Genomic DNA, 23788 nt, shown 5'->3' on the forward strand with positions numbered 1-23788 from the left:
TTCCAACATGCGTGCACACTTTGTATTCCGTGTTTCTTGATGTGCTGTCGATTTCTAGACAATTTGATTTAACATCGGAGTCACAAAGATGCGCATATTGCTGTGTAATGAGCCTTCTCTAACTGCCTTGCTTCATCTGATTGTAGGGAAGCATTCAGCCCAGTGGGCTTTGGATGATGTCCTTATAGGCATGAACGACAGCTCTCAAACTGGATTTCAAGACAAATTTGATGGCTCCCTAGATTTGCAAGCCAACTGGTATCGGATCCAAGGAGGTCAAGTGGATATTGACTGTCTCTCCATGGACACCGCTCTGATATTCACTGAAAACATAGGTATATATTTTCACCAGCTTCGAGGAGCACATTTGATTAAAAAGAGGACTCAGTTAACTAGACCTCAAAGGCAAAGTCTGTAATGCAAAATTGTGTGCATAACTGCCTGTGATGAGGAAACCTCTAGGGATACAAGGAGTTGTATTTGTCCTCTGAAAGAAGTTGGTGAGCTCAGTCAACCAGGTTTTGTTGGAACCATCATCATGATAACATGGAAACATGGGTGGGAGGAGTAATATTTCTTAAAAACATAGCAAAGCCTATCAGTGGGCAGATATTCTGCAGGGTGATCTGCTTCGGCTCTGTGCTCTGTCAGGCTGTGAAAGCCATTCATGTTAACCACCTTCCAAATTTCCAAGTCCATGCTAACCAGCTAAAACCAATAAAAACAGGGAGAACAAAAGCAGAAGCACTGACAAGGAGCTGAGGATAAGCCACGATTTCCTGTTTGCCGTTGAAATGGTTGATTACAAGCGTCGTGTGCATGCCGGATGAGGGCAGCGTGCACACGTACACTCCTCTTCAATTCTCTCTTTTTCCGTAGGAAAGCCTCGTTATGCTGAGACCTGGGATTTCCACGTGTCAGCCTCTACCTTCTTGCAGTTTGAAATGAGCATGGGCTGCAGCAAGCCCTTCAGCGACTCCCACGGCATACAGCTGCAGTATTCTCTCAACAGTGGCAGGGACTGGCATCTCGTCACCGAGGAGTGTGTTCCTCCGACCATCGGCTGTCTGCACTACACCCAGAGTTCAATTTACACCTCAGAGAGATTCCAGAATTGGAAGCGGATCACCGTCCATCTCCCGCTCTCCACCATGTGAGAATTGTCGTTGGCTACCTGTCAGAATTTTGGTTTCTGTCACCTGATTTGGAAATCATTCCACCTGGGGATTCTATTCCTCATTCGTAACTATCCATGGAGTGTGCCAGGAAGGGAGAAAAAGTGCCTTGAGTTCCTAGGGAGTTCCAGACATCTTACAAGGCTGAACTCTTCTGCTGTGTGGCAACATAAACACTGTTTATTGGAATCCGTTTTTAAGCTTTTTTTGGGGGGGGGGGGGAGGAATGTAATTGATATTTACATTCAGCAGTGTGAAATTGTAACATGGAGAAGAGTGCCCTTAGTTGTTTTTTTTTAACTTCTTCCTCTATTTTTTTTTTTAATTTGAAAAGCAGAGTTATGACAAAATAGAAAGAGAGAGAGAGAGAGGAGTGGGGGAGAGGAGTCAGTCTTTTCCATCCATTAAACTGCTCCTCAAGTGCTTAGGCCTGGGAACCAGGAGTTGCTTCTGGGTCTTCCATGTGAGTTCAGGGACCCAAGCACTTGGGCCATCCTCTGATGCTTTTCTGGGTACATAAGCAGAGGGCCATACCACAAGTGGAGCAACCGGGACTTGAACCAGTGCCTATGTGGGATGCCAGCCCTGCAGGCGGCAGCGTAACACACCACGCCACAGTGTCAACCCCTGTTGTATTTTTAGCTCATCACTACAATAGGAATAAACGTTTTCCTGGTACCTTGGGAATACTCTTGCCATTTTGCATCCCCCGCATTTATGAACACATTCAAAAACTTTTATCAGCTTAAAGCAGGCTCCCATTTTTACCGTGTAGGCATTTGGGGAAGTTGAAGATGTTGCTACAAACTGCTGTGGTGACTGGTTAGAGATTGTGCCGTCCTAGGACTGCCCCCATCCTTGTCCTCAATTCCTTGCCTCCCGTTTCTTGCTTTGTTTTGATTTGCAGGGAAGCCTGACTGCAGGCTGCATCTCCCAGCCCTGTGTGTCTGTGGATTCCAGAATGGACTGTAGAGACAGAGATGGGTGGGTCATCCCGCCTTTTCTACCTCAAGTGTGCCTTGACCAGCTTCTTTGACCCCAGCTCCCTTGAAGCTACTTCGTGTAACCTTGCTCCCTGGCTATCAGCAGCAAAGTGTCTCTCCCTGTGTCCTGTAACCACTGGCCTGCTTAGTGGCTTCTTTTTTAAAAACTGTTTATTCAAAAGAATAACAGAAAGCATGGGGGAAGTCACACAGTGAGCTAATTGCTATGCACTGACTCACTTCTCAAAATGGCCACAACAGCCAGAGCTGGGCCAGGCTGATGTCAGAAGCCTAGAATTTCATCTTGGTTTCGCACATGGGTGGCATGGAAACAAGCACTTGAGCCGTCGTCTTCGGCTTTTCCAAGCTGATCAGCAGGGAGGTGGAATGGAAGCGGAGCAGCCAGGACTGGAATTCAGGTGGTCCGAAATGGAATGCCACCTCTACCACCTTCTGCGTTGATCCACCAACAATTCATCTAGGTTCTTGTATTCAATGGTTCCTCTTTCCTGGTTCAATTCTGATTCAGAAATATACAGCCACATGCCAAGGAGGCAGAAGTGCAGGAGACCAAAGCATTTTAATGTTAAGCCTAGAGTAGTTTACCCATAGACCTACAGAGCCCAAAATAGGGTTTGCTAATAGCTCATTAACTCATTTTTCTGGCCAACGTATTTTGAATGTCCGTTGTTCTGTTGCCTCTGACGCTAAGTGAACAGATGCCAAGATCTAATTATGTAATTTAGGATCACAGACCCTCCACGCAGCTGCATTTGCTGTATGTTGATAACAGAAGTAACACCCAGGGGTATCATGGAAACATGAAAGTTATGATCTAAACAATTTGGGGGAAAGCTGGAGGGAGCTTCCTGGAAGAGATGTTGTGTGTGCCGAGTTTGAGTGGACAGGGAGTATGAGAGACCATTTGTGGCACTGAAAGTCCAAGCAGAAAGCATGAGTGGAGATGGGAAAGATTTCCAGGTTTCCAGATCTCAGCGTGAGTCTAGAAGCCAAGAAACAGAGGCTATAGCTGGGGAAGAGAGCAGATGATGGAGGAGCCATCCTGACGTATCATGGAGTTTGGTCCTGATGGCAGTTCCATCCAGGTATTTAGCAGAGTGGCCATGGGATTAGAATTCTACTTTAAAGCCACGATGCTCTCACACTGAGAAAGGCCTAGTGTGGGGCAGACAGCAGTAGTTGTAATGGTACCACTGAAATTCTGCTTGAGAAGACATGTTCCACGTCCCCAGACATGCACCTGACAAACTTCAGCCATGTGATCCATTCCTAAGCAGGGACTATCTCTGTTCCCCCATAAGGCTATATCTAGTACTGGAGAAAGTGGCTTTATGACCGGTACAGTATGGATTGTGGATGCCCAGTGCAATAGAAAAACATGAGAATGAATCTAAGAATCCTCTGGTTTTAGGGATCCAAAGCCTGGAGAACCCAAGCAGAGGGCGGGGGTAGGGTAGTTTCCACTGACTGTCCGAAAGCATTCAGAGGCTGTAGACTAGGGACCACACTGCCAGAGCTTGGCAAGTGCTGACTTTTCCTCTTGCATATCATCTCCTTGTCTCTTTCCTGGTACTGAGTAGCAGCAAAGGCCTAAATACAAAAGCCAACCTGCTACCCTTATTTCAAAAATGAGAGTAAAATTGGAGAACAGTATTGTGACACAGTGGGTTAAACTACCTCTTGGGACACCAGCATCCCATATCAGAGCATCCATTCAGGTCTCAACTGCCTCACTTCTCATCTTGCTTTCTGCTAATGCACCTAGGAAGGTAACAGAGCATGGCTCGAGTCCTTGGGCTTCTGTTACCCATATGGGAGACCCTGATGAAGTTCTTGGCTCCCAGCTTTAGCCTAGCACACACTGGCTGCTGTGGCCATTTGGGGAGCAGATGAAAACAGTCGATGAAAGGTCTCTCTTCTCTCTCTTTCTCTCTCAAAAAAAAAAATGAATAAATCATTCAGCCAAAGTAGTTCTTCCATGTCATGCATGTGTTTATAGAATCTTACATGAGAGATGTTCATAAATATTAAATATTCCTAGTGAAATATTTAAATAGTCTATGCTCTACGCTCCTGGCTGTGAGTCAAGAGGAAACAACATCCACTACTTAGTGTGAAGATAAAGTGTCTCTGAGAAGGGGGGGTCTGGACCCTGGAGGAGCACACTCTAAAAGAAAAAAGAAATGAACATCTATTACAGCTGCTCAAGCTTGCTTGTCCAACCAGTGCTGCGTTTTCTTTGGTTAGTTCTCCCAGGACCCGGTTCCGGTGGATTCAGACCAACTACACAGTGGGAGCTGATTCCTGGGCCATTGACAATGTCGTGCTGGCCTCGGGCTGTCCTTGGATGTGCTCAGGACGAGGGGTTTGTGATGCTGGACGCTGTGTGTAAGTTAATGAAAACCAGTGGTTTTCTTTTCTTTGTGAAGCAAAGCTGAAGATGGCTTGTTGCACGTGTACCGCGTAATACCCAATCTCTGCTCCTGTGTTCCCAAGGTGCGACCGGGGCTTTGGTGGACCTTACTGCGTTCCTGTTGTCCCTCTGCCCTCCGTCCTCAAAGATGACTTCAACGGAAACTTGCATCCTGACCTGTGGCCCGAAGTGTATGGAGCAGAGAGGGGGGATCTGAATGGTGAACCCATCAAATCCGGAACGTCGCTCGTTTTTAAAGGGGTCAGAGAGGCTTCCACACTTCTTTACACTGCTAACTAACAGTCCTTCCCTCCCCCCAGCGCCCCATCCAGAGGTGTTTCTGGGTCTGTTCCCCGGGTCTGTTATTTTAGAGGCTGGTCTTTTAGCCAAAATACATTTCCTCTCCTGTTGAGTTTATTGGCATAAGCTCCTATTTCATTTCAACGATCATATATTCCTTACTTTCTGCTGCAGGTATACATAAAAATGTATACACAATTTTCAGAATCTACATTTCTAGAATACAGCACGTATCTTAATCAATACATAATTCGTGATACTTTTGAATAAGTAAGAATGGTTTCTCCTTTTTCCTTTCAAAATTCTTTGTCTTCTTTCTGAAAATAGCATCATTTGATGACTTTAAAAAAAAAAAAACGCTTAGGTCAAACAGCATTCTCAAACACTGTTAGTTTGTTTTTGTGTTTCAGACTAGAGTTGTTAAGCAAGAGATGTTAGCACTAAGCTTGCAGCTTTTCATCTGTGGATACTTTCCACATTCCGTCTCTCCCAGCATAGAGAAATTGACTCATCTAGGCATACCGGTGACATCTTTGCAATTCTGCATGGGTTTCTCCACAATTTGAATGACCAGCACTTAACACTTAGAAAATTAAGCACCCTGAAACTTTTTCAGTTATAGTTCATAGATGCTGCTTATCCTTCCTGTTGGAATTCTTCCCAAGTTCTGGATGAGAAAGGGGGGAAAATGCCCAAAACGTCTGAGAGATTTATAAGTCCTTAAGAGTGTGGAAGAGTGACAAACATTGAGGGGTTAAGACTCTTGAGTTCTTGGGCTTGGTCTAGGACAATGTTAGTCTTATTACCACCACTTTTTTTTTAATCCATTTGAATCAGCTAAGAATGCCCAGAAACTGAAACCCTGTAACCTCTCATGATTGGAAGATGTTTACTCGCTACGTTTTTGAGCAATAGAATTAACCCAATGCTTAAACCCCCATAACAAGAAAGACATACAGTCTTCCGTACTCCACCTTTACCCATCCAGATGCAAGAGCAGCCAGTCATTTTGTGTGAAGCCAGTCATTTTGTGTGTCAGCCCTGCAAGCTGTAGCGAGGGCTCAGTGTGCGCCATTCCGTAGGCTGTAGCCTGACCTACAAAAGCAAACTTTCGTGAAAGGGGAACAGATAGTCTCATGTTCATGTTGATAAATGCAGGCGTATCATGGCCCACTAAAATAATGTGTGGGTTGCAAAGGCATCCCTCACGTTGGGCACTTCCGGATCACTGAGCCTGACCACAGGACAAGCATGGCAACACACCAGTATGAATGTCCATCTCCAGTCCTAACCATAAATGAGCACATCAGCAATGGAGGACAGTCACCTTGCAAATCATGCCCATCGTCCAAAACACAGTGTGAAATGAGGCCTCTTACAGGATACTCGTCTCGGCCCAGGAGAACAACTCTACTCTTTCATTCCTTCTTCATGGGAAAAGAGGAAGAATAATGCTTTGGATGTTAGCCAAGAATATTTATTAGCTGAATCTTTTGACTCTCCACCTCAAAGCTCTCTCACGGCAGGCTGAGGAAGCCACTCTCCCCTCCCCATCAACTTCCATAAGGCACTAACCTGTAAAAACATCCAAGGCTTTATGCTTATGTGTGTGTGTAAGAGGGAGCCACGAAGGGCAGACAGTGATTGGGCTTCATGGCCTGAGCAAGGCGGTGCATTACAAGGCATAAAAGCAAAATAAAGAGGGGATGTGTGAGGCTTGGTTCACTCCCCAAATGGCCACAACAGCCAGAGCTAAGTTCTAAGCTGAGAGCCAGGAGCTTCTTTCAGGTCTCCCATGTGGGTGCAGAGGCCCATGGATTTGGGGCATCCTCTGCTGTATTCTCAGGTCATTAGTAGGGAGCTGGATTGGAAGTGGAGCAGCTGGGAGTCTAGCCAGCGCCCATGTGGGCTGCCAGGGCTGCAAGCAGAGGATTAAGCTGAATCCATGATGCCAGCCCCAACCCTAGAATCTTACGAAGCACAGAGTTTAGGTTCAGAATCTGACACAGCTGAGTCCAGACCCTCCTTTCTCCACTCGTAAACTGTGTAGCCTTGAGGAACTCACTGCAACTCTGCCAGTCTCCATTGCCTCATTGACAACGGGAGAGGGGAGGGCCCTTTCTTGAGGAGTACAAGGTGATATGAATGAGCTATGTGTCTGTTTTAGACCCTAGCCCTTAGAGAGGGCTCCATCTAATTAGCTATATTTGAAATGTGTCCAGCTAACAAAGAATATGTTCTTTCATGACTGTTGAGGTGCAGAGAAAAGAGCCCAGCAGAATGGCCAAATGGATAAAATCTGACTTTGCAAGTGCCGGGATCCAGTGCACGTCCCAGATTGCTCCACTTCCCATCCAGCTCCCTGCCTATGACCCGGGAAAGCAGTAGAGGATGCCCAGATATCTTGGGACCATGCACCTGCACAGGAGACCTGGAAGAAGCTCCTGGCTCCTGGCTTTAGATCAGTCAGCTCCAGCTGGTGCAGCCATTTGGGGAGTAAATCAGAGGATGGAAGATCTTTCTTTGTCTCTCTCCTTCTCTCCATAATTCTCCCTTTGCAATAAAAAAAATGAATATCTTGTTTAAATGTGGAGGAAAAATATGCTCTCTCTGGCTGAAAGCACTGTCAGTATCTATGAGTTAATACTTGGGAGCCCAGCTGACCATGTGACCACTCAGTGTCACAGCCACACAGCGCTGACGAGTCATTTTGCTCAGATATCACAGCTGAGAAACTAAAAAGCCTGCTGGACCCCGGGGACTTTTGCAAAGTACAGTTCTGTGTCATTGTCACTGCCACCCCATACACATCTGAAGAAAACAACCTTCTGAGCTGTCAATCCCAGGTAACCAGAAATAGCTGATTAGCAGAAAAAAAATTACTGCGGCAAATGAGGTTGCTTCCTCGTTCCTTGGTTTCTCTGCATGAGTGGGTAGAGCCTCGGCACATGCCTTTTTCTTATGCTCTTTTACATGCCTTATTTCACTTGTTCAACCAAAAGGTGATGTTGTGTCAGCCTGAGTGAGAGACCCCAGGGCTGGCAGAGAAGGCAAGGCAGTGATGAGTTCCTAGGATTCCTCGGATCCCCCCAGAAAAGTTACCCACTAGTTCCCGGCTTCCAACGGGAGCATTTGGCACATTTTGCACCTGCTTGCTGCTTAGGACACGCTGTGATCAGAAGAGGCTGTTTTTGAAAAAGGCCTGTCATTATCGAATGCTATCACTCTTGCGTTGCTTTTTGTGAGACACAGCAAAATGTGATTTAGCGAGGAGGCAGTGGAATTGTCTTCCTCAGGCACCAGAAATGAAGGCGATGGGGAGAGAACAAGGACTGCTATAGGGTTGTGTGGTTGTTCTGTCTCTTACTTAGCCAACACATGTTGGGTGTGGAAAATCGGAGGAAAGCAGCGTTGCCAATGCAGTGGGTTGTGTGACACACATGTTCTTGTTTTCAGGAAGGACTCAGGATGCTTATTTCAAGAGATCTGGATTGTACCAATACCATGTATGTCCAGTTTTCCCTTAGATTTATCGCCAAAGGTAAGAATCTGCATGGGTATGAATTCTGTTCTTTCCCTTCAGAAATTTTCTCCCATGCGTGAAGATATAATGCTATTAATCCTCACGAACTTTATTATATGGAAAGATTGGCATAAATGTTCTCTTTTTTAAATTAAGTTCATCTTACTGTTGGGGCAAGATAACTGATGATTTTTTAAAAATTTCATAAAGCTGTAATCACCGCAGTTCCATGGTAGTTAAATTTCTCGTTATTGCCCTAAGACCACCACTACTAGCTCACTGTAAGAATTTTAAGTATAAAAAAGAAGCACACACCAAAAAAAAGCACAACATTTTTGGCTTTTCTCTTAAAGATGTGAAATCCTCCCCTGCCCCTCAAAAAAAAAAAAAAAGTCTGTTCTTTGTCATTATTTTCTAGCCACTAAATTGTCTTTTAAAATGTCATTGCATCCATAGTAAATTTTCAGGTATTTTTTTTTTCATGTATCCTCAGATTTCAACACTTGACCTTTTGAAAAATTGTGACATATATAGAAACCAAAAAACAAAAGCATGATGTAACATTTCCTGACTATAGAAGATGTGTGACTATCTGAGAGAGGCAGTACTTTGTGCAGGTCCAAAAGTGAACGTGTGTTTGAGATGTGTTTCTGCAGGAAGCCCACGCCATCATAGCTTTTAAGCTGCATCTGAGGCATTTGGGCCAGCAAGCCTGTGTGTAAGGAGAAGTTGGTCTGTGCACTGATTCCAAAACAATAGGCTAAGCACCTGCCTTCTTACCGTGGTTGTCACAAATACACGCCGTGCCTGTGCTGTCTCCTTCCTAGGTACGCCAGAAAGATCTCACTCCATTCTCCTGCAGTTCTCCGTCACCGGAGGAATCACTTGGCACCTGATGGACGAATTTTACTTCCCTCAAACAACCAATATACTTTTCATCAATGTTGCCCTGCCCTACACCGCCCAAACCAATGCCACAAGATTCAGACTCTGGCAGCCTTACAATAATGGTAAAAACGCACGTGTTGTCCTGTGATCAAAACTGGCAGTGGCATGTGAACCTGTTTGTTTTTAGGGGTTGGGTGTGTGTGTGTGTGTGGAGTGCATGAATGGCTTAGCAGTCCATACCACAAGCCTTGCCCCTGCGTCCTTTTTGACAAAGCTTATTCTTTCTATATCTCTTTTTTCATCTTTTCCTACCTGACTCGTATGTTCTTGATGATCCAAGTGTAACTGGGTCCTATCATAAAACATGAGGGCTTTTTTTTATGTTTGTTTTTAAAGATTTATTCCTATGAAAGGCCACGTTACAGAGAGAAACAGAAAACACTTGGCATGCATTGCTTCACTCCCCAGATGGCCACAACAGCCAGGCTACTTGGCACAGTTGCATTCCCTCGCAGCCTGAGGGTTGACCTTCCTCACTCTGAGACAACTTCCCTAAACACCCAGCCTGAGCCACCGAGTCAACTCCCGCTACCGTGAGAAAAGCGCGGTATTGTGTATCACAGAGTAGACATGAAAGCAGTTCAAGCGTTTGAATTGGGGTGTGATGTCATGGCCACGATCATCCTTCAGCCTGACTGACAAGTGGGACTAAGAAGTCATGGGTTACCCTAAAAAGCAGCTGTGAATTACTGCTATAGTAGATTAGTTAGCATACTGGTCCTGAGTCCGTGGCTGACTGCCCAGCCCATCCTCACGGTCATCCTACACTTTGCAGCCCATTCCGGCTGGTGAAGGTCCATCGTGCTGCTGTGACAGAACGGACAATACAATTTCCCTCCCTGTCTGTCACAGCCTTCTGGACTTAGCAAGGCAGCCCTATGCTATGTCAGTCCTCGAGGCTGCAAGGTGCATTTCTTCCACTTAGGAGTACGCGTCACATAGTCCGAGTCCTTTGTCTGTCTTGAAGACATCTGTTCAGATACTGGTACTCAGTTCCTTCTCTTTTCTTCCAATATGCAAAAAAAATAATAATAATAATAATAATAATTGCCTATCAGATTGCCATCATTGCGAAGCCTGACTTTATCCAAAATAAAAATGTCTTAGGTAAAAAAGAAGAAATCTGGATTGTTGATGACTTCGTTATTGATGGAAATAACTTGAACAACCCTGTGATGCTTCTGGACACGTTTGACTTTGGACCCAGAGAAGACAACTGGTTTTTCTACCCTGGTGGTAACATTGGTCTTTATTGTCCATATTCTTCAAAGGGAGCCCCGTAAGTATTTCATGGAGAAGCTACTAAAAAGCAAACCACAACTTGACACATTATGATGAATTCTTGTCTAAGTGAATTCGTCGGTGTTGTCTTGTGTAACAGGGAGGAAGATTCAGCCATGGTGTTTGTCTCCAATGAGGTTGGGGAACACTCCATCACAACCCGTGACCTCAGTGTGAACGAGAACACCATCATACAGTTTGAGGTACTTGATTCTGTTCCAGTAGAAATGCCTTCAATTGTTGAACAAAATCTAGGGGAAAGGAGGAAGCTCTCAGATAATTTCATGCGTTGTAACTTCTCGTTTTTGTGCAAAGCCGTAAGAAATTTATAGCATCATAATTCACTTTTATTAGCAGAACCAATTGTCTTACTAAGGTTTATGTCTGAATTTTTGTCCTTTATTTATAACATAGCTTTCCTTGCCTACTACAATGGAGAATTGTTGAAATAAATGATTTTAAATATAAAAATAGAAAGGATCACACCGTTCTGGGGCTGTTATCACCGTAGTTCCCTGTAGTTAAAGCTATGCCTGTGCATTTATATAATCTTTTTCATGGCGTCATGAATTTTACCAGATAGAACAATCTTGTGCTTTGTTTTCATAATTTCAGATGTTTGCTCTATATATTTTATGAATATTCGTGTGCTCGTTGTATTAGTCAAGAGAGCACATGTAATAATTAACATGTTTTAAAAGCTTAAATAAGTAGACCCACAGGAGGTTATCCCAGTGTTCAGAAATAGTAATGTTAGAACAATACTGGCTTTAGAGGATAGGGCTGGAGTAGTGCACTTACTGAAAACAGTGCCGATAAGGAGATGTTTAGGTCGGTCCTGATAGAACCTCAGAAAATGTCTGTGTGCATCAAAGCGTTCCATGGTGCTCCATGCATATGCCCAATTTTATGTGTCCCTTTATGCGTCCTAAAATTTGAAATGTACAGATTAATCAACAGTGCCTAATTGCATCCGTATGCTTTTGAATATCTGCTTTGCGTACTTTCCACATCCTCTAAATTAGGTTTGTTTCTTGTAACGTCACGAGCCAGAGACCAAATTATTCCTGAGTGATGAAATCATTATTCTCTATTTTCAGCTCTGAGTTATATTTTCGAACTTTACTTTATGCTTTAAATGATAATAAAAGGAGGCAGCTTCTGCCCTTTTAGGAAATCTGTTATCAAAAAAATTCAAGTAGAAGCAAGCGCCTATTAAAGTTTATCACGTGTCAATATTTTACTCGTCAGATAATAAAGGAGCAAACACATTAATATATATATTCATATATAGGAATAATATATATAGCCATATAAATAAGCGCATACAGTCCTCTGTATTCATGGATTCCACATCTATGGATGCAGCCAACTATAGATGGAAAATATTCATGATATCACTGTATCCATGCTGAACAGCTATAGAATTTTCCTTCTTATTCCCTAAGCAATGCAGTGTAGCAATTGTTTTCATATTTACATTGCGTTACATACTGCACGTATGCCAGAAAGGATTGATAGCATATGGGACAATATGTATAGATTCTATGCAAATACGACACCATTTTACAATGAGACTTGAGCATCTCTGGATTTATGGTATTCTAGAACAAGTCCCGCACTGCAGACACCAGGGAATAACTTTATATGTGTGTGTGTGTATAGTTACATAGCTGTGTGTGTGTGTGTGTGTGTGTGTACAACTGGCTGATATTGTAATATGATAGCAAGAAAATATTCGTCCCAGTTGTAAGGGGGCTTTTTTTGTTTCGTAGAGAGAATCACATACAATTCTTTAATCAGGTGTTACAGGTATGTCCTAGAAAAGAGAAAAGAGAATGGAGTGGTTATTTCCCTAATGATGACAAAGATTGTTATATGGAGAGCAAAACGGTGGGTGGCTGCGGTGGGCATGGGCGGACTGTAGGGAAGTAGATCAGAGGTTAGAAATGTGGCCGTGCAGGCCGGATGAGACCCCCTGTGCCACGCGGGCACTGGAGATCACAGCATAATGTCGCGTGTGGAAAATCTGCGAGAAGGCGAACTGCATCCCCATGACACTCACAAACTAACTCTCAAGGCGACAGCTTGATTTACTCAGCTGGCATGACATTTCACCACGGAGCTTATATCTAAATGGTATATTGCATATATATGCTGCTGCTGTTGTTTGCTTCTTAAAAACAAAAAAGTCTTCCCCTGAACCAGGTCAATAGTGTCCATACTCCATTTTGTTTTGGTACTGAATATGTGCTGAAGAGTTCCCATATGCAAAGATTTGGGGGATTATTTGATAGGCAAGAATTAAAAGAAAAAAGTTATTCGGTAGACTGGTAAGGATTAAGGTAGCAGTGTTCTCATAATGATTTGCTTGACCTGACTGTGCCAGTGGGTCAAAAGTGACATTTGAAATTCTCCCAGCTTCTGATTTACCTACATTCTGCATGGTGCCCGTTGAGGTTATTTATGAAAAATTATGATTTAGTGGGAATGTGTGATGTTGCTCAGTTAGGCGAAACCAAATCTTTTGATGTGAAATATTTCAGCAAGACAGTTCCCAGGAAAATGCACTCTCTAGAAAATAATGAATCATTTCAGGGCTTGTTGCTCTGGGGTGATTTACATCCTTTTTTTCTTCTTCTTTTCCAAGATCAATGTCGGATGCTCGACGGATAGCTCATCCGCTGATCCGGTCAGACTGGAATTCTCGAGGGACTTTGGGGCCACTTGGCACCTGCTGCTGCCTCTCTGTTCCCACAGCAGCAGCCATGTCAGCTCCTTGTGCTCCACCGAGCACCACCCAAGCAGCACCTACTATGCGGGCACCACCCAGGGCTGGAGGAGAGAGGTCGTGCACTTCGGGAAGCTGCACCTGTGTGGGTGAGGGCCTGCTGCGTGGTGTTGCCTGTGTTTCTTTCTTTTTTTTTTTGTTTTTTTTTTTTTTGCAACGCAACCCTGAAGTCATTGTCTATTTGTCAATTAGTTGATCACGGGGACAGTTTCCCTTCCACGTCTAACGCTATCTCATTTGAAGCCAGGCAATGACTAGTGAAGGCATCAAGCCGTGAGCTAACCTAAGTACTAACAGCTTGCAGGTAAAGGTTGCAGGCTACACCCTGTGTAGTACGGTTCACTTTTTCCCATGAGTATGTTTTGCATCCATTCGGAGACAGCAGAAATGTGCCTTCACCTTCATGCTGTTGCCCTCCTCCTGCCAGCCCCACCTCCAGAAATAAATGCCCAAGTGCTAGCACTTTTCCCCCAGGCACTTCTGCATTTTCAACCTCTCTCAGCATTCTAGTTACATACATTTGACTCTTCTGTTGTAAAGCTACTCAGAGATGAAGGACTTTAGCCCTAATAGAAATGAAATGAAAAGTGGAGTTCAAAAACCAAAACTAATAATATCCACGAACAAAGAGGGAAAGTCAGAGAGGAAGCCTGCCTCAGAATTTTCTGTCTTTACTCTCAGAAAAAAAGCATTTCTTCTTTTAGAGTATGTCAAAAACAAAAGAAGAAAGTACTGATACTCTACTTTCAAGATGGAAGTAGATTTATATTCCTGAAGTAAAGCTCAGCATAATTAGAAATTGTGGGTTCTTCAAGCAAAATTAGGGATCCCTAGTTTGTTTCCAAAAAAAAATAAAGGAGTGAAAGTGACTTTTCAAAAGTCCAAATTCTCTTTGAACATAGATCCATTGATGCTTAGCATAATTATGCTTAGCATAATTTCCATAATCGCATTGCTAAGAACCTTCAGGTTTCGTGTTGTCAATTGTGTCATTGACTAACCGTGCTATCACATCATGACATCATTCTCGTAGAATATCTGACCTTTTTTATTAAAAGAGTATTATGTTAGTTTATTTCAGATGTAACAACAATGTTAAAAATAAGCATTACTAAGCCACGTGACTTGAAGGTTCTTTGCAAATAATGGGACTCTTGCAAGGAGTTTGTGCAGTTTATTGGAATGGACAAATCAGAAAGCTACTATAAGTTGGGCAGAGCTTGTCTCAAAAGGAGTCCGACAGTGGAGGGGGAGCGGACAGTTCCAAAAACAATCCTTCTCCAAAATTCATTGTATTAAGATGATGAGAGAGGCTTATTTACAAAGTGGAAAAACTTACTGGGAAAGACAGCAGGGAATCGCACGCACCTCACTCAGAAAACATGAGGAGACCCCAGCAGCAAGAGTCGTGGAGCCTTTTTTCCCCAAGCTGACACACTGAGCCAGCCACGGCTCCAGCCTTTCGCGACACTGAACGCCAGAGTCCCGAAAAAGAAAACCCTATTCTGAGCCTGTCAGCCCTGACCAGGGAGCCCAGGGGTACAATAGAAGAGTAGCTGCCCAGAAGTCATGCCCACAGGCTGGCTGAGCAGGGAGATGGCATGGAAGGACAATCACTTGGGCAAAGCTGTCAGCTGGAAGTTTGTATCCTTCCCAGCCCCAGAATTCACAGCTAGTATCTTAAACTCCAAAGTGATGGCATCAGTAGGTGGAACTTCTGGGAAAGTAATTAGATCTGAAGGCTGGAGCCCTCCCAGATGGGACAAAGGCATGAAAAGGGTGCCAGAGAATGGTGCCGTCCTTCTATCACATGTGGCCGTAGCCAGGAGGCTCATCTGTGGACCAGAGAGAATTCCCTCACCCCACACTAAAATGCTGCTACTCCTTGATCTCGGATTTTTCCAGCCTCTATGAGTGTAGGGAATCAATTTATGTTGCCTTATTGGCTCCCCAGTGTATGTCACTGGTTATTATAACAGCCTAAACCAACTGGGACAGGCACTCATGGCAAAAGGATCCCACCAGCTCCATCCTGGGACTGCTGAGAAGTGCCAGGTTTTCACTTTCATGCCGAAATAAACCTAATTTCTGCTTGGTTGCCCAATGAAAAACTAGATTCAGTGCGAAAATATCACCCTCAAGACAGCCGGTGGGCCGTGGTGTCAGTTTTTCCAGCCAAAACTTTCTTTATCACATTCCATGTGGACAAGATCTCAAGGAACTCGGAGACTAAATCACCATTATCTGCCAATCAGAGAAATTGGGGAAGATGCCCAGGTCACAAGAGTGCCCCATTGTCATGACGACCACCTCACCCAGCACTGGTGACAGACCCCGTGCTGGACCATCCCACGAGGCATGTCATTTCACATAGAAATCTGAACAAAGGAAATGTAGGTGTGTGTGTGTGTTCATCCACTTGTAAAACACATCCTATCATCATGTGCAGAGCCTGGACTGTTGTTTCCTTCTATGTATTCCACACCACTTTGATTGCCATGAAAAGAATTAAGGAGGCAACTCCGCTCTCAGAATGGTATAAACCCACCTTTTAAGCTGCCCTCCATCATTTCTGTCAAGAGGAGCGTTTGCCTTAATGGTGTTCTCCTGTCCTTGTTTATGGAAAAGAATTAGCACTCTCCTTAAAGCCCACACAGGCATGAATTGCCGGGAGGCAAAAGTTAACATTTTCTCCAACTCATTGAACCGTTCCTTAGTTCGTATTCAACGTGGTATGTGATCACGGCTTAAGAGCTAGAGGTTCTTGTGTGTGTGTGTGTGTGTGTGTGTGTGTAATGCATGTTCAAACAACCCTCTTCTTTGCACATACTCCATGCTAGTTAGCAAGAGTGTAGCGAATGTAGTCAGGTGTCCACATGGCCCCTTTAGCATTCAGGTATAGCCCGTTCTACATTCCAAACCTCAGTATTGAATTTCCATCTGATTTGATTCATATCCCACCTTTGCGTCCTTTCTTAGAGTCTTTTTTTTTTTTGTCTTTAAACATCCTAATTGTTTTTGTCTCGTGCAGTTCCATTATGACTCCATCAAGACCCCTACTTATTGAATGCAGTGTTGTGTGCGTGAAATGTTAAGCTTATGTTTTCAAAACAGAGCCTTTTGAGTCCTACTGGCCAGGAAGAAGAGAGGCTGACAGTCACCAAGGAGGGTGGGCAGTGAGGAATGTTCAAAATAAAGTTTTAGCAGAAGGGAGCCACAGTAAAATCGGACGCTTCAGTCCATTTATCATAGTGCTTGCAGTTTCTGTGTTAAGGCAGGTGAACAATAATAAATATCCAACCAAGGTGGCTCATCTGTATTCAGAACATTTGAATAAAAAGAAAAGTTCAAAAAAATCCATGTAGGCTTTGGTTCAAAGGAAAACTCCAGCCATTTCCCTCAGCTCAGCAGTCTCAAAGTTCAAAAGGTAAGAAGTGCTTCTTGCCAAAACTAAATTCTGACAAGTCCTGGAAAATAAAATTTAATTATGAACTAGCATTTTCAGGGCATGCTTAATGTAGATGGAATCTTGGTATCAACAATGAAATTAGGATTAAAATAGTATGTGGGAACTTGCTCTGTTTTATGAGCTATCAAACTCTAGAAACAAAACATTTGGATAAGACCTTTCACAATAAATCATAGCAAACATGTTCTGGTCTTTCATTGTGTGTGAAACACTTCATTGGGTGCCATGAAAAGATATAAAAATGGAGACATAGAGTTGGCTTCCATGTGCCCATGACCAGTAGAGAAAATAGGCCCTCTTTAAACATAACACCAGCTATAGTAACTATGATAATGGGAATTCCATCCACATCATGGGAGAAAGAAATTAAAAGGTTGATTATTTAGTGTAAGACCCAACAGTGTCTCCACCAGCCTACCAAAAAGCATTGAAGATGTTAGACATTAGTGTTCTGTGGAGCCCTACTCACGTTGGCCAAAAGGAAGGAGCAACTGCTGAGTGGGTAAATAAAGTCGGAGTTTTTAGGCAATGGGATATGACCCAGTACAAAAGGGAAAGAATGGAATTCTGATACGTGAGCACACCTCAGGGACATAATTCTAAATGACTGAAACCCAGACACAAAAGGTCACATGTATTATGAAGTTTCATTTATAGGAAGTAGCCAGATTAGGAAGGTCGGAAGATACAAAAAGCAGATTGGGGCAGAGAAAATGTTTTAGATTTAGAGAAGAATGTTTGCTCAGCACCTCTGAATGGTACCCTTACAGTGTGGTCAATGGTTAATTTTTGTTATATGAATTTTACCTCAGTTAGTAAAAAAGATGAGGCTATTTATGCAGAGAATAGATAGTAGGGACAGAAAAATCTTCACCCAAGAAGTCACTACTGAAAATGTGGGAAGACAGGGTAGAAATTTTTTTTTAAGATTTATTTATTTTTTTATTGGAAAGTCAGCTGCACAGAGAGGAGGAGAAACAGAGAGAAGATCTTCCATCTGTTCATTCACTCCCAAAGTGACCACAATGGCCAGAGCCAAGCTAATCCGAAGCTGGTACAAGGTCCCAAGGCTTTGGGCCATCCTCAACTGCTTTCCCAGGCCACAAGCAGGGAGCTGGATGAGAAGCGGGGTTGCTGGGATAAGAACTGGTGCCCATATGGGATCCCAGCATGCCCAAGGCGAGGACTTCAGCCACTAGGCTACCACACCAGGCATCAGGTAGAATTTTGACATAGTAACAGGATTATGACATTCTTGAAGGCAGCAGGAAATACACTGGCAAAACTTAGAGCCACTGAGAAGTACAATCTAGTTCCAGAAATGCAAAATCCTGTGTTCTGCTTCTTGAGTGTGATGTGCAGGTTGGACCTGCCCAGTGTTCATTGATCCCCCGTGCGCCTACCCTTAAAGCTCTACTGCTCTGTGAATAGCCTTTGAAAGACTCACGACTCTTTTCCAGATCTGTACGTTTCAGATGGTACCAGGGATTTTATCCTGCTGGTTCTCAGCCAGTGACGTGGGCCGTTGATAATGTCTACATTGGCCCCCAGTGTGAGGAGATGTGTAACGGCCATGGAAGCTGTATCAACGGAACCAAGTGCATCTGTGATCCTGGCTACTCAGGGCCCACCTGCAAGATCAGCACCAAGAATCCTGATTTTCTCAAGGATGATTTTGAAGGTACATTTTCCCATAAATTCTCTGCAGTTTATCATTGTAAGTATGAACAGAAAGGTCTCCCATCCCCAGGTTCACTCTCCAATTGACCACAACAGAGGCTTTGCTAGGCCGAAGCCAGAAGCTTCATCTAGGCCTCCCACGTGGGTAGCAAGGGCCTAGGCAATTGGGCCGTCTTCTCCAGCATTTTGTAGGCGCATTATCAGGGAGCTGGATGGGGAGTTGAACATCTAGAATACTCCAACGGGGTGCTGGAGTCACAGGTGGTGGCTTAACCCGTGGTACCACCATGCTGACAACAAGATCTTGAGAAAACCTGAGACCATTTCCAGCCCTTTTTCTACCACGTGTAATTTCTGATTGATGATATTTTTAGAAAGAATCTTTAGAGAGGTAATATTCTTGGAAAGAAAAAAAGAGTTCCCAGTACTGCGTGTTCCTGTTAATAATTTTATACCAACTCATTAAGAATCCTATTGTCTTTCTGCACTTTAACCCTAACCTAGAACCCAGAATCTTTATGTGTAAAGATAATGTTAACAGCATACAAAAAAAATTATGAAACCATTGGAAAGAGCATTAAAATAATTATGCCCTCTGATCAAGCTATGGAAAAACATTCTCATAAGAAAAAAGTCCCCACTGTAATAACTATATTGAGAGAGGGGGGTGAGAAGAATTTTTCCTTCTTTTTCAAATGTTTTCTGTAAAATTATTAGAATATATTCATGATTTCACAGCAGATTTTAAAAACTGGATCTAGGTACACCCATACAGTAGAACAGTATTCAGCTGTGAAAAGGAATGGCATACGGATACATACAAGATGAACTTGACATAGCGCTCAGTGAAAGTAGACATCAGGCCACAAATATCCAAAATAAGCGTCTAGGGTGGGAGATAAGGGGAATGGCTGTTTAGTGAGTATGATTGGAGACGGTCAAAAAGAATTCTGTGGCCTACTGCCTTTGTCATAGTGCACTTAAAAATATGTAGTTATTTTAATACAAATTTTATTTTTTGGTGTTTACATAATTGTTTAAGTTGGGAAGAGTCGAGGATTAAGGGAAAGTGGGTGAGACCATTGTTTCCATATTTTCTTTCTTTTTTTTTTTTTCTTCCTGTGTCTGGGGGAAATGGGCAGTTGGGGAGGGAAGCCACACCCAGCCTCCCAACCACCTCAGTACCTGGGGATGGAGAACGGCCACCTGCTGCCATCCTAGGATTCCCGACGTGGAAGGTTCTACTCAAGTGGTTTCAGTGATTCTGAAATGTTGTCTGTCTCACCGCTCCAAGGATGAAGAAATCCTTCCAAGGTCCACTGGCTGACATAGTTCACCTTAGAGTCTCCATTTGCCCAGATATTTGCTTGTCAACGCTTAGTTAATCAATCTGTTCTGCCCTTCTTCCTCTGCATTGGTATCAGATGTTCTCTGCAGGCTCCAATGGACTGGCATATCCTCCATGTGCATCTGGGCATGCCATCCACTGCTCTGTCTAAGCCACTGAGGAGGCCCAGTTCTGACACATGCACTCCATGGTCAGACCACAGATCCTGCAATTCTCCCCGTGGTTGGAGTTCTAAATCCAGAGGTTCAGTTGGGGAGATCCCCAAAGAAACCTCGTCAGAAGTGATTCCACATCTGACTCACGTGTGCTTGTCAGTATAGGGTCCGACTCAGTCTGTCACCCCCATCAGCCTATGCAAACACTTGTAGTTGCGATTGCTGGGTCAGTTCTATCTCCAGCCCCATCTCTAAGGTAAATCAGTACGTGCTATGGACCAGCTCAACCCTGCCCACCACACACTGAGCCCTCACACCATTTTCCCCTTTCTTCAGGTCAGCTCGAGTCTGACAGATTCCTGTTAATGAGTGGTGGAAAGCCGTCTCGGAAGTGTGGGATCCTCTCCAGTGGAAACAACCTCTTTTTCAATGAAGACGGCCTGCGCATGTTGATGACTCGAGACCTGGATTTATCACATGCTAGGTAATCGGCCTTCAGTAATGTTGAAAGGCCACGCTGTCGCAAGCCGTGAATCAGAGAGGCAGAGCTCGCAAGAGCAAGGCTGGCATTAGAAATGCGGAATTTCCTCCTGATCAAAGTCTAACTGTAGCTTTTTACCACTAGTCACAACTATCATTTTATAGATATTCTGCTTTGCCTTGTAAAAAAAAAAAAAGAACAAGAAGAAAGAAAAAGAATTTGTCATTTCCACTCAAAAATGGAAAAATGCGTTCAGTAACCACATCAGCCATGAAACAGCTGAACAGATGGAATTAATATGTGGCATTTAATGAGCTAGCCTCTGAAATAGCAACGTTCAACTTAATTCCAAGAAAATAATGTCACATCTTCTCTTTCAGATCACATTTTTCATTAGGATTTGGACCGTGTGTGAATATTGTATCTATTACGCTGCGTTTAGTAGAATGCTTAGTTTAAATACAGGACATTCTCAAATTATTCATAATTAGTCTTATCCAGATTAGCAATTTTAGTGAAGAACATTTCCAGTAAAGTTTCAAACTTTATAAGCAAGGGTCTCATGGTTCACTCCTGCATTCTCCAAAGTCGTTGTCTAAATTGAACACAATCATTGCAATACATTTTAAACTGACTCAAGGCATTATGTCCTGTCAAAATGTACATCACTTGACCATTTGATGAGCCAAAAATTTAACAGGAAAAATGAGAAGCACCGTTGTCATGTGTAAAACAGAACCCCGACCTATTTTTGCAAATAAACAAAGAGGTCATGTTCTTGCTTTTGAAATATCTCACGGTGGGTTAACATACAATTCAGCGTATTTCCCCCTTCCCTCCTTTAAAATCCTTCACTGATTAATTATGAATCTGGTCATGATTCATAGATGGCAGTGAAGGTCTGTGAGATAATTATACCACACTTTCGGATAACATGATTTTACTGAGAATATTCTGATACGTTATAATTTTATATTCTTTATTTTGTATTTCGGTTACCTGTGTTGTTAGGTTTTTCCCAAATAAGACATTCCGACATGGCTTATTTAGCCCTAAATTTAATACAGACATTTTCCCAGTGCAAGTGGACAACGCACTAAAAGATTTTCACTAGAAACAATTGTTTCTATTCATGTCTGTATCACTAGACACTAGCCATGTATGTTTTTGTTAATCCAATGCTAAAAGCTCCATTATTTAGCTCATCTCAGTAGCCTGCTGTGTAGGATTTGCATATATTGACCTGAAAATGCGTCATGTAAAAATCTCAATTTTTTCAGGGTCATGAGATAAATGAATGGTGTGAGTTATGGTGAGGAGGCGGAGAGATGAGCTCACGAGGAGAGAATGGGTTTATATATAGTGCGCTGGCAGCACTCAATTAAAAACTCCAGTGTGTTTCCTTTGTTTGGCATGCATGCATTGTTGGATACGTGTGTTGGGTGACTCATGAAATTTATTCTGCCTTACCAGCTAGCATAGGGCCCAGTCCAGGCACCAGCAGCTTGCCTGCCCAAGCTAACGTGTGAGCTGGTTTTCGTTGGCACACCAGCTGCTTGCTACCACTCTGTCCACCTCCCTGCCAGCTGGGAAAGCTGCCCCTGGCTGATGGCCACAGCTCGCAGTGGCCAGGCTCCTCCATCCACAGGTCCAACCACAGTTGGAGGCTGGCACAGTCCTGCACCACCACCCTCCCACACTCCTGCTTCCCAGCACCTGGTACAAAAGAGAAAAGAGGCCCAGGCTGTCTGTCCCTCTTGCAAAAGATGCCTGGCCTTTCACAAAGAGGTGCTATACCTGGTGAATGTGTCTCCCAAAAAACCAGTGTATGAGATCTGAAAGCTACTAGTCAACCCTAAGAATGGATCACTTTGCCAGTAATGGGCATATATTAACTTAATGAGGTTCTTCTGGTTTCAAATACTCTTAAGAGTCAGATCCAATTATACCCCCACATGGATGACAGGACACACCCCCAGTGTGTCAAATCAGCCTTGGGCTCCCTCCCATCTGCTCACAGAACAGCCCAGGGGTGCAGGGGTAGCTTACTTCTCTCATACTCTCATATTCTCCAAAGAGCAATGCCAGATACAAATATGGACAGAATTGTCTCTTGCCAGATTTCTCGTGTCGTCAGCTCTGTTCCAGCGAGCAAGCGCCTTGGTCATTCACTTTCATTAAAACCCTGCGTGCTTGTCTTTCGCTAACCGTGAGGTTTTTCTCCCCGGAGCAAATGGCTACAGTCCATTTTCCCCATTGTCAGGTTCGTGCAGTTCTTCATGAGGCTGGGCTGTGGCAAAGGCGTGCCGGACCCCCGGAGCCAGCCCGTGCTTCTGCAGTACTCTCGCAACGGAGGCCTCTCCTGGAGTCTCCTGCAGGAGTTCCTCTTCAGCAACGCCAGCAATGTGGGCAGGTACATCGCCCTGGAAATACCACTGAAAGCCCGCTCCGGGTCCACGCGCCTGCGCTGGTGGCAGCCGTCGGAAAATGGCCACTTCTACGGCCCCTGGGTTATCGATCAGGTCAGTCACCTGTTTTACTGTTTGTCCATGGGGCGGAATGTGGCCTTGGGAAAGCGTGTGGTACACCTTCGCCCCTTACTCAAATAGAAGAAGATGGTTCGAGAAGTGGCTTGCCCAAAGGCTCACACCTAGGGCGTGCTTCTTCCTTTCGGTCTTGGGTCCTCCCGTTACCAAAATCTAGAAAAACAAACGACATGGCGGGAGGCCCAGATCCAGCTCACAGAAGATCCTGCCATGAGAATTTATAAGATACTTTATAAAGCATGGCGCAAGATTGTAAATCCCTGAAAAGGAAAACCGTGTAAATGAGCCATGGTGCTACATGCAGCAGTTTCCAAATTCTCTCTCCTAACCTTACAGCAACACTCCCGAACAACCTCGCCAGCACCCTAACGGAGTGTTCAGATGGTCTCCATACATAATAAAATGTGTATCTGATAGAATTTTTTTTAATCAGATAATAAAAGCACAGTGTGTGCAAATCATTAGAAGTGAAATGCCTTAGGGAACTACTGTCCTTAAGCAGACATTTTACATGGAAAGTCATGACACAGGAGCCAAAAGTGGTGCTTTCCCAGGCTAGGTAGGTGGTGTCTCCCATGTGGCTCATGTCAACTGCGAATGGTTTTGCCAGCTCTTAGGGTTTCTGTAGCTTCTTACCAGGTGGGCTCAGGGACCACCTCCACGCAAACCCCTTC

At 43.9% G+C, this 23788-nt stretch overlaps 1 protein-coding gene across 2 annotated transcripts in view; it reads left to right on the forward strand.

Moving 5' to 3' along the window:
• Positions 1-23788, forward strand: part of LOC121166947 (reelin) — a 357334-nt gene that overhangs the window by 287366 nt on the left and 46180 nt on the right. For both annotated transcript variants that reach the window (XM_040996283.1, XM_040996284.1), the window contains exons 33-44: positions 147-335; positions 880-1153; positions 4427-4567; positions 4676-4853; positions 8349-8433; positions 9243-9425; positions 10471-10642; positions 10745-10847; positions 13295-13524; positions 18365-18585; positions 20424-20571; positions 22832-23090. In XM_040996283.1, coding sequence (XP_040852217.1) covers positions 147-335; positions 880-1153; positions 4427-4567; positions 4676-4853; positions 8349-8433; positions 9243-9425; positions 10471-10642; positions 10745-10847; positions 13295-13524; positions 18365-18585; positions 20424-20571; positions 22832-23090 — 2183 coding nt within the window. The remainder of the gene's footprint in view (positions 1-146; positions 336-879; positions 1154-4426; positions 4568-4675; positions 4854-8348; positions 8434-9242; positions 9426-10470; positions 10643-10744; positions 10848-13294; positions 13525-18364; positions 18586-20423; positions 20572-22831; positions 23091-23788) is intronic.

The sequence above is a fragment of the Ochotona curzoniae genome, unplaced genomic scaffold, assembly GCF_017591425.1.
Source record: "Ochotona curzoniae isolate NIBS_2020 unplaced genomic scaffold, NIBS_Ocur_1.0 patch266, whole genome shotgun sequence".
Taxonomy (NCBI): Eukaryota; Metazoa; Chordata; class Mammalia; order Lagomorpha; family Ochotonidae; genus Ochotona; species Ochotona curzoniae.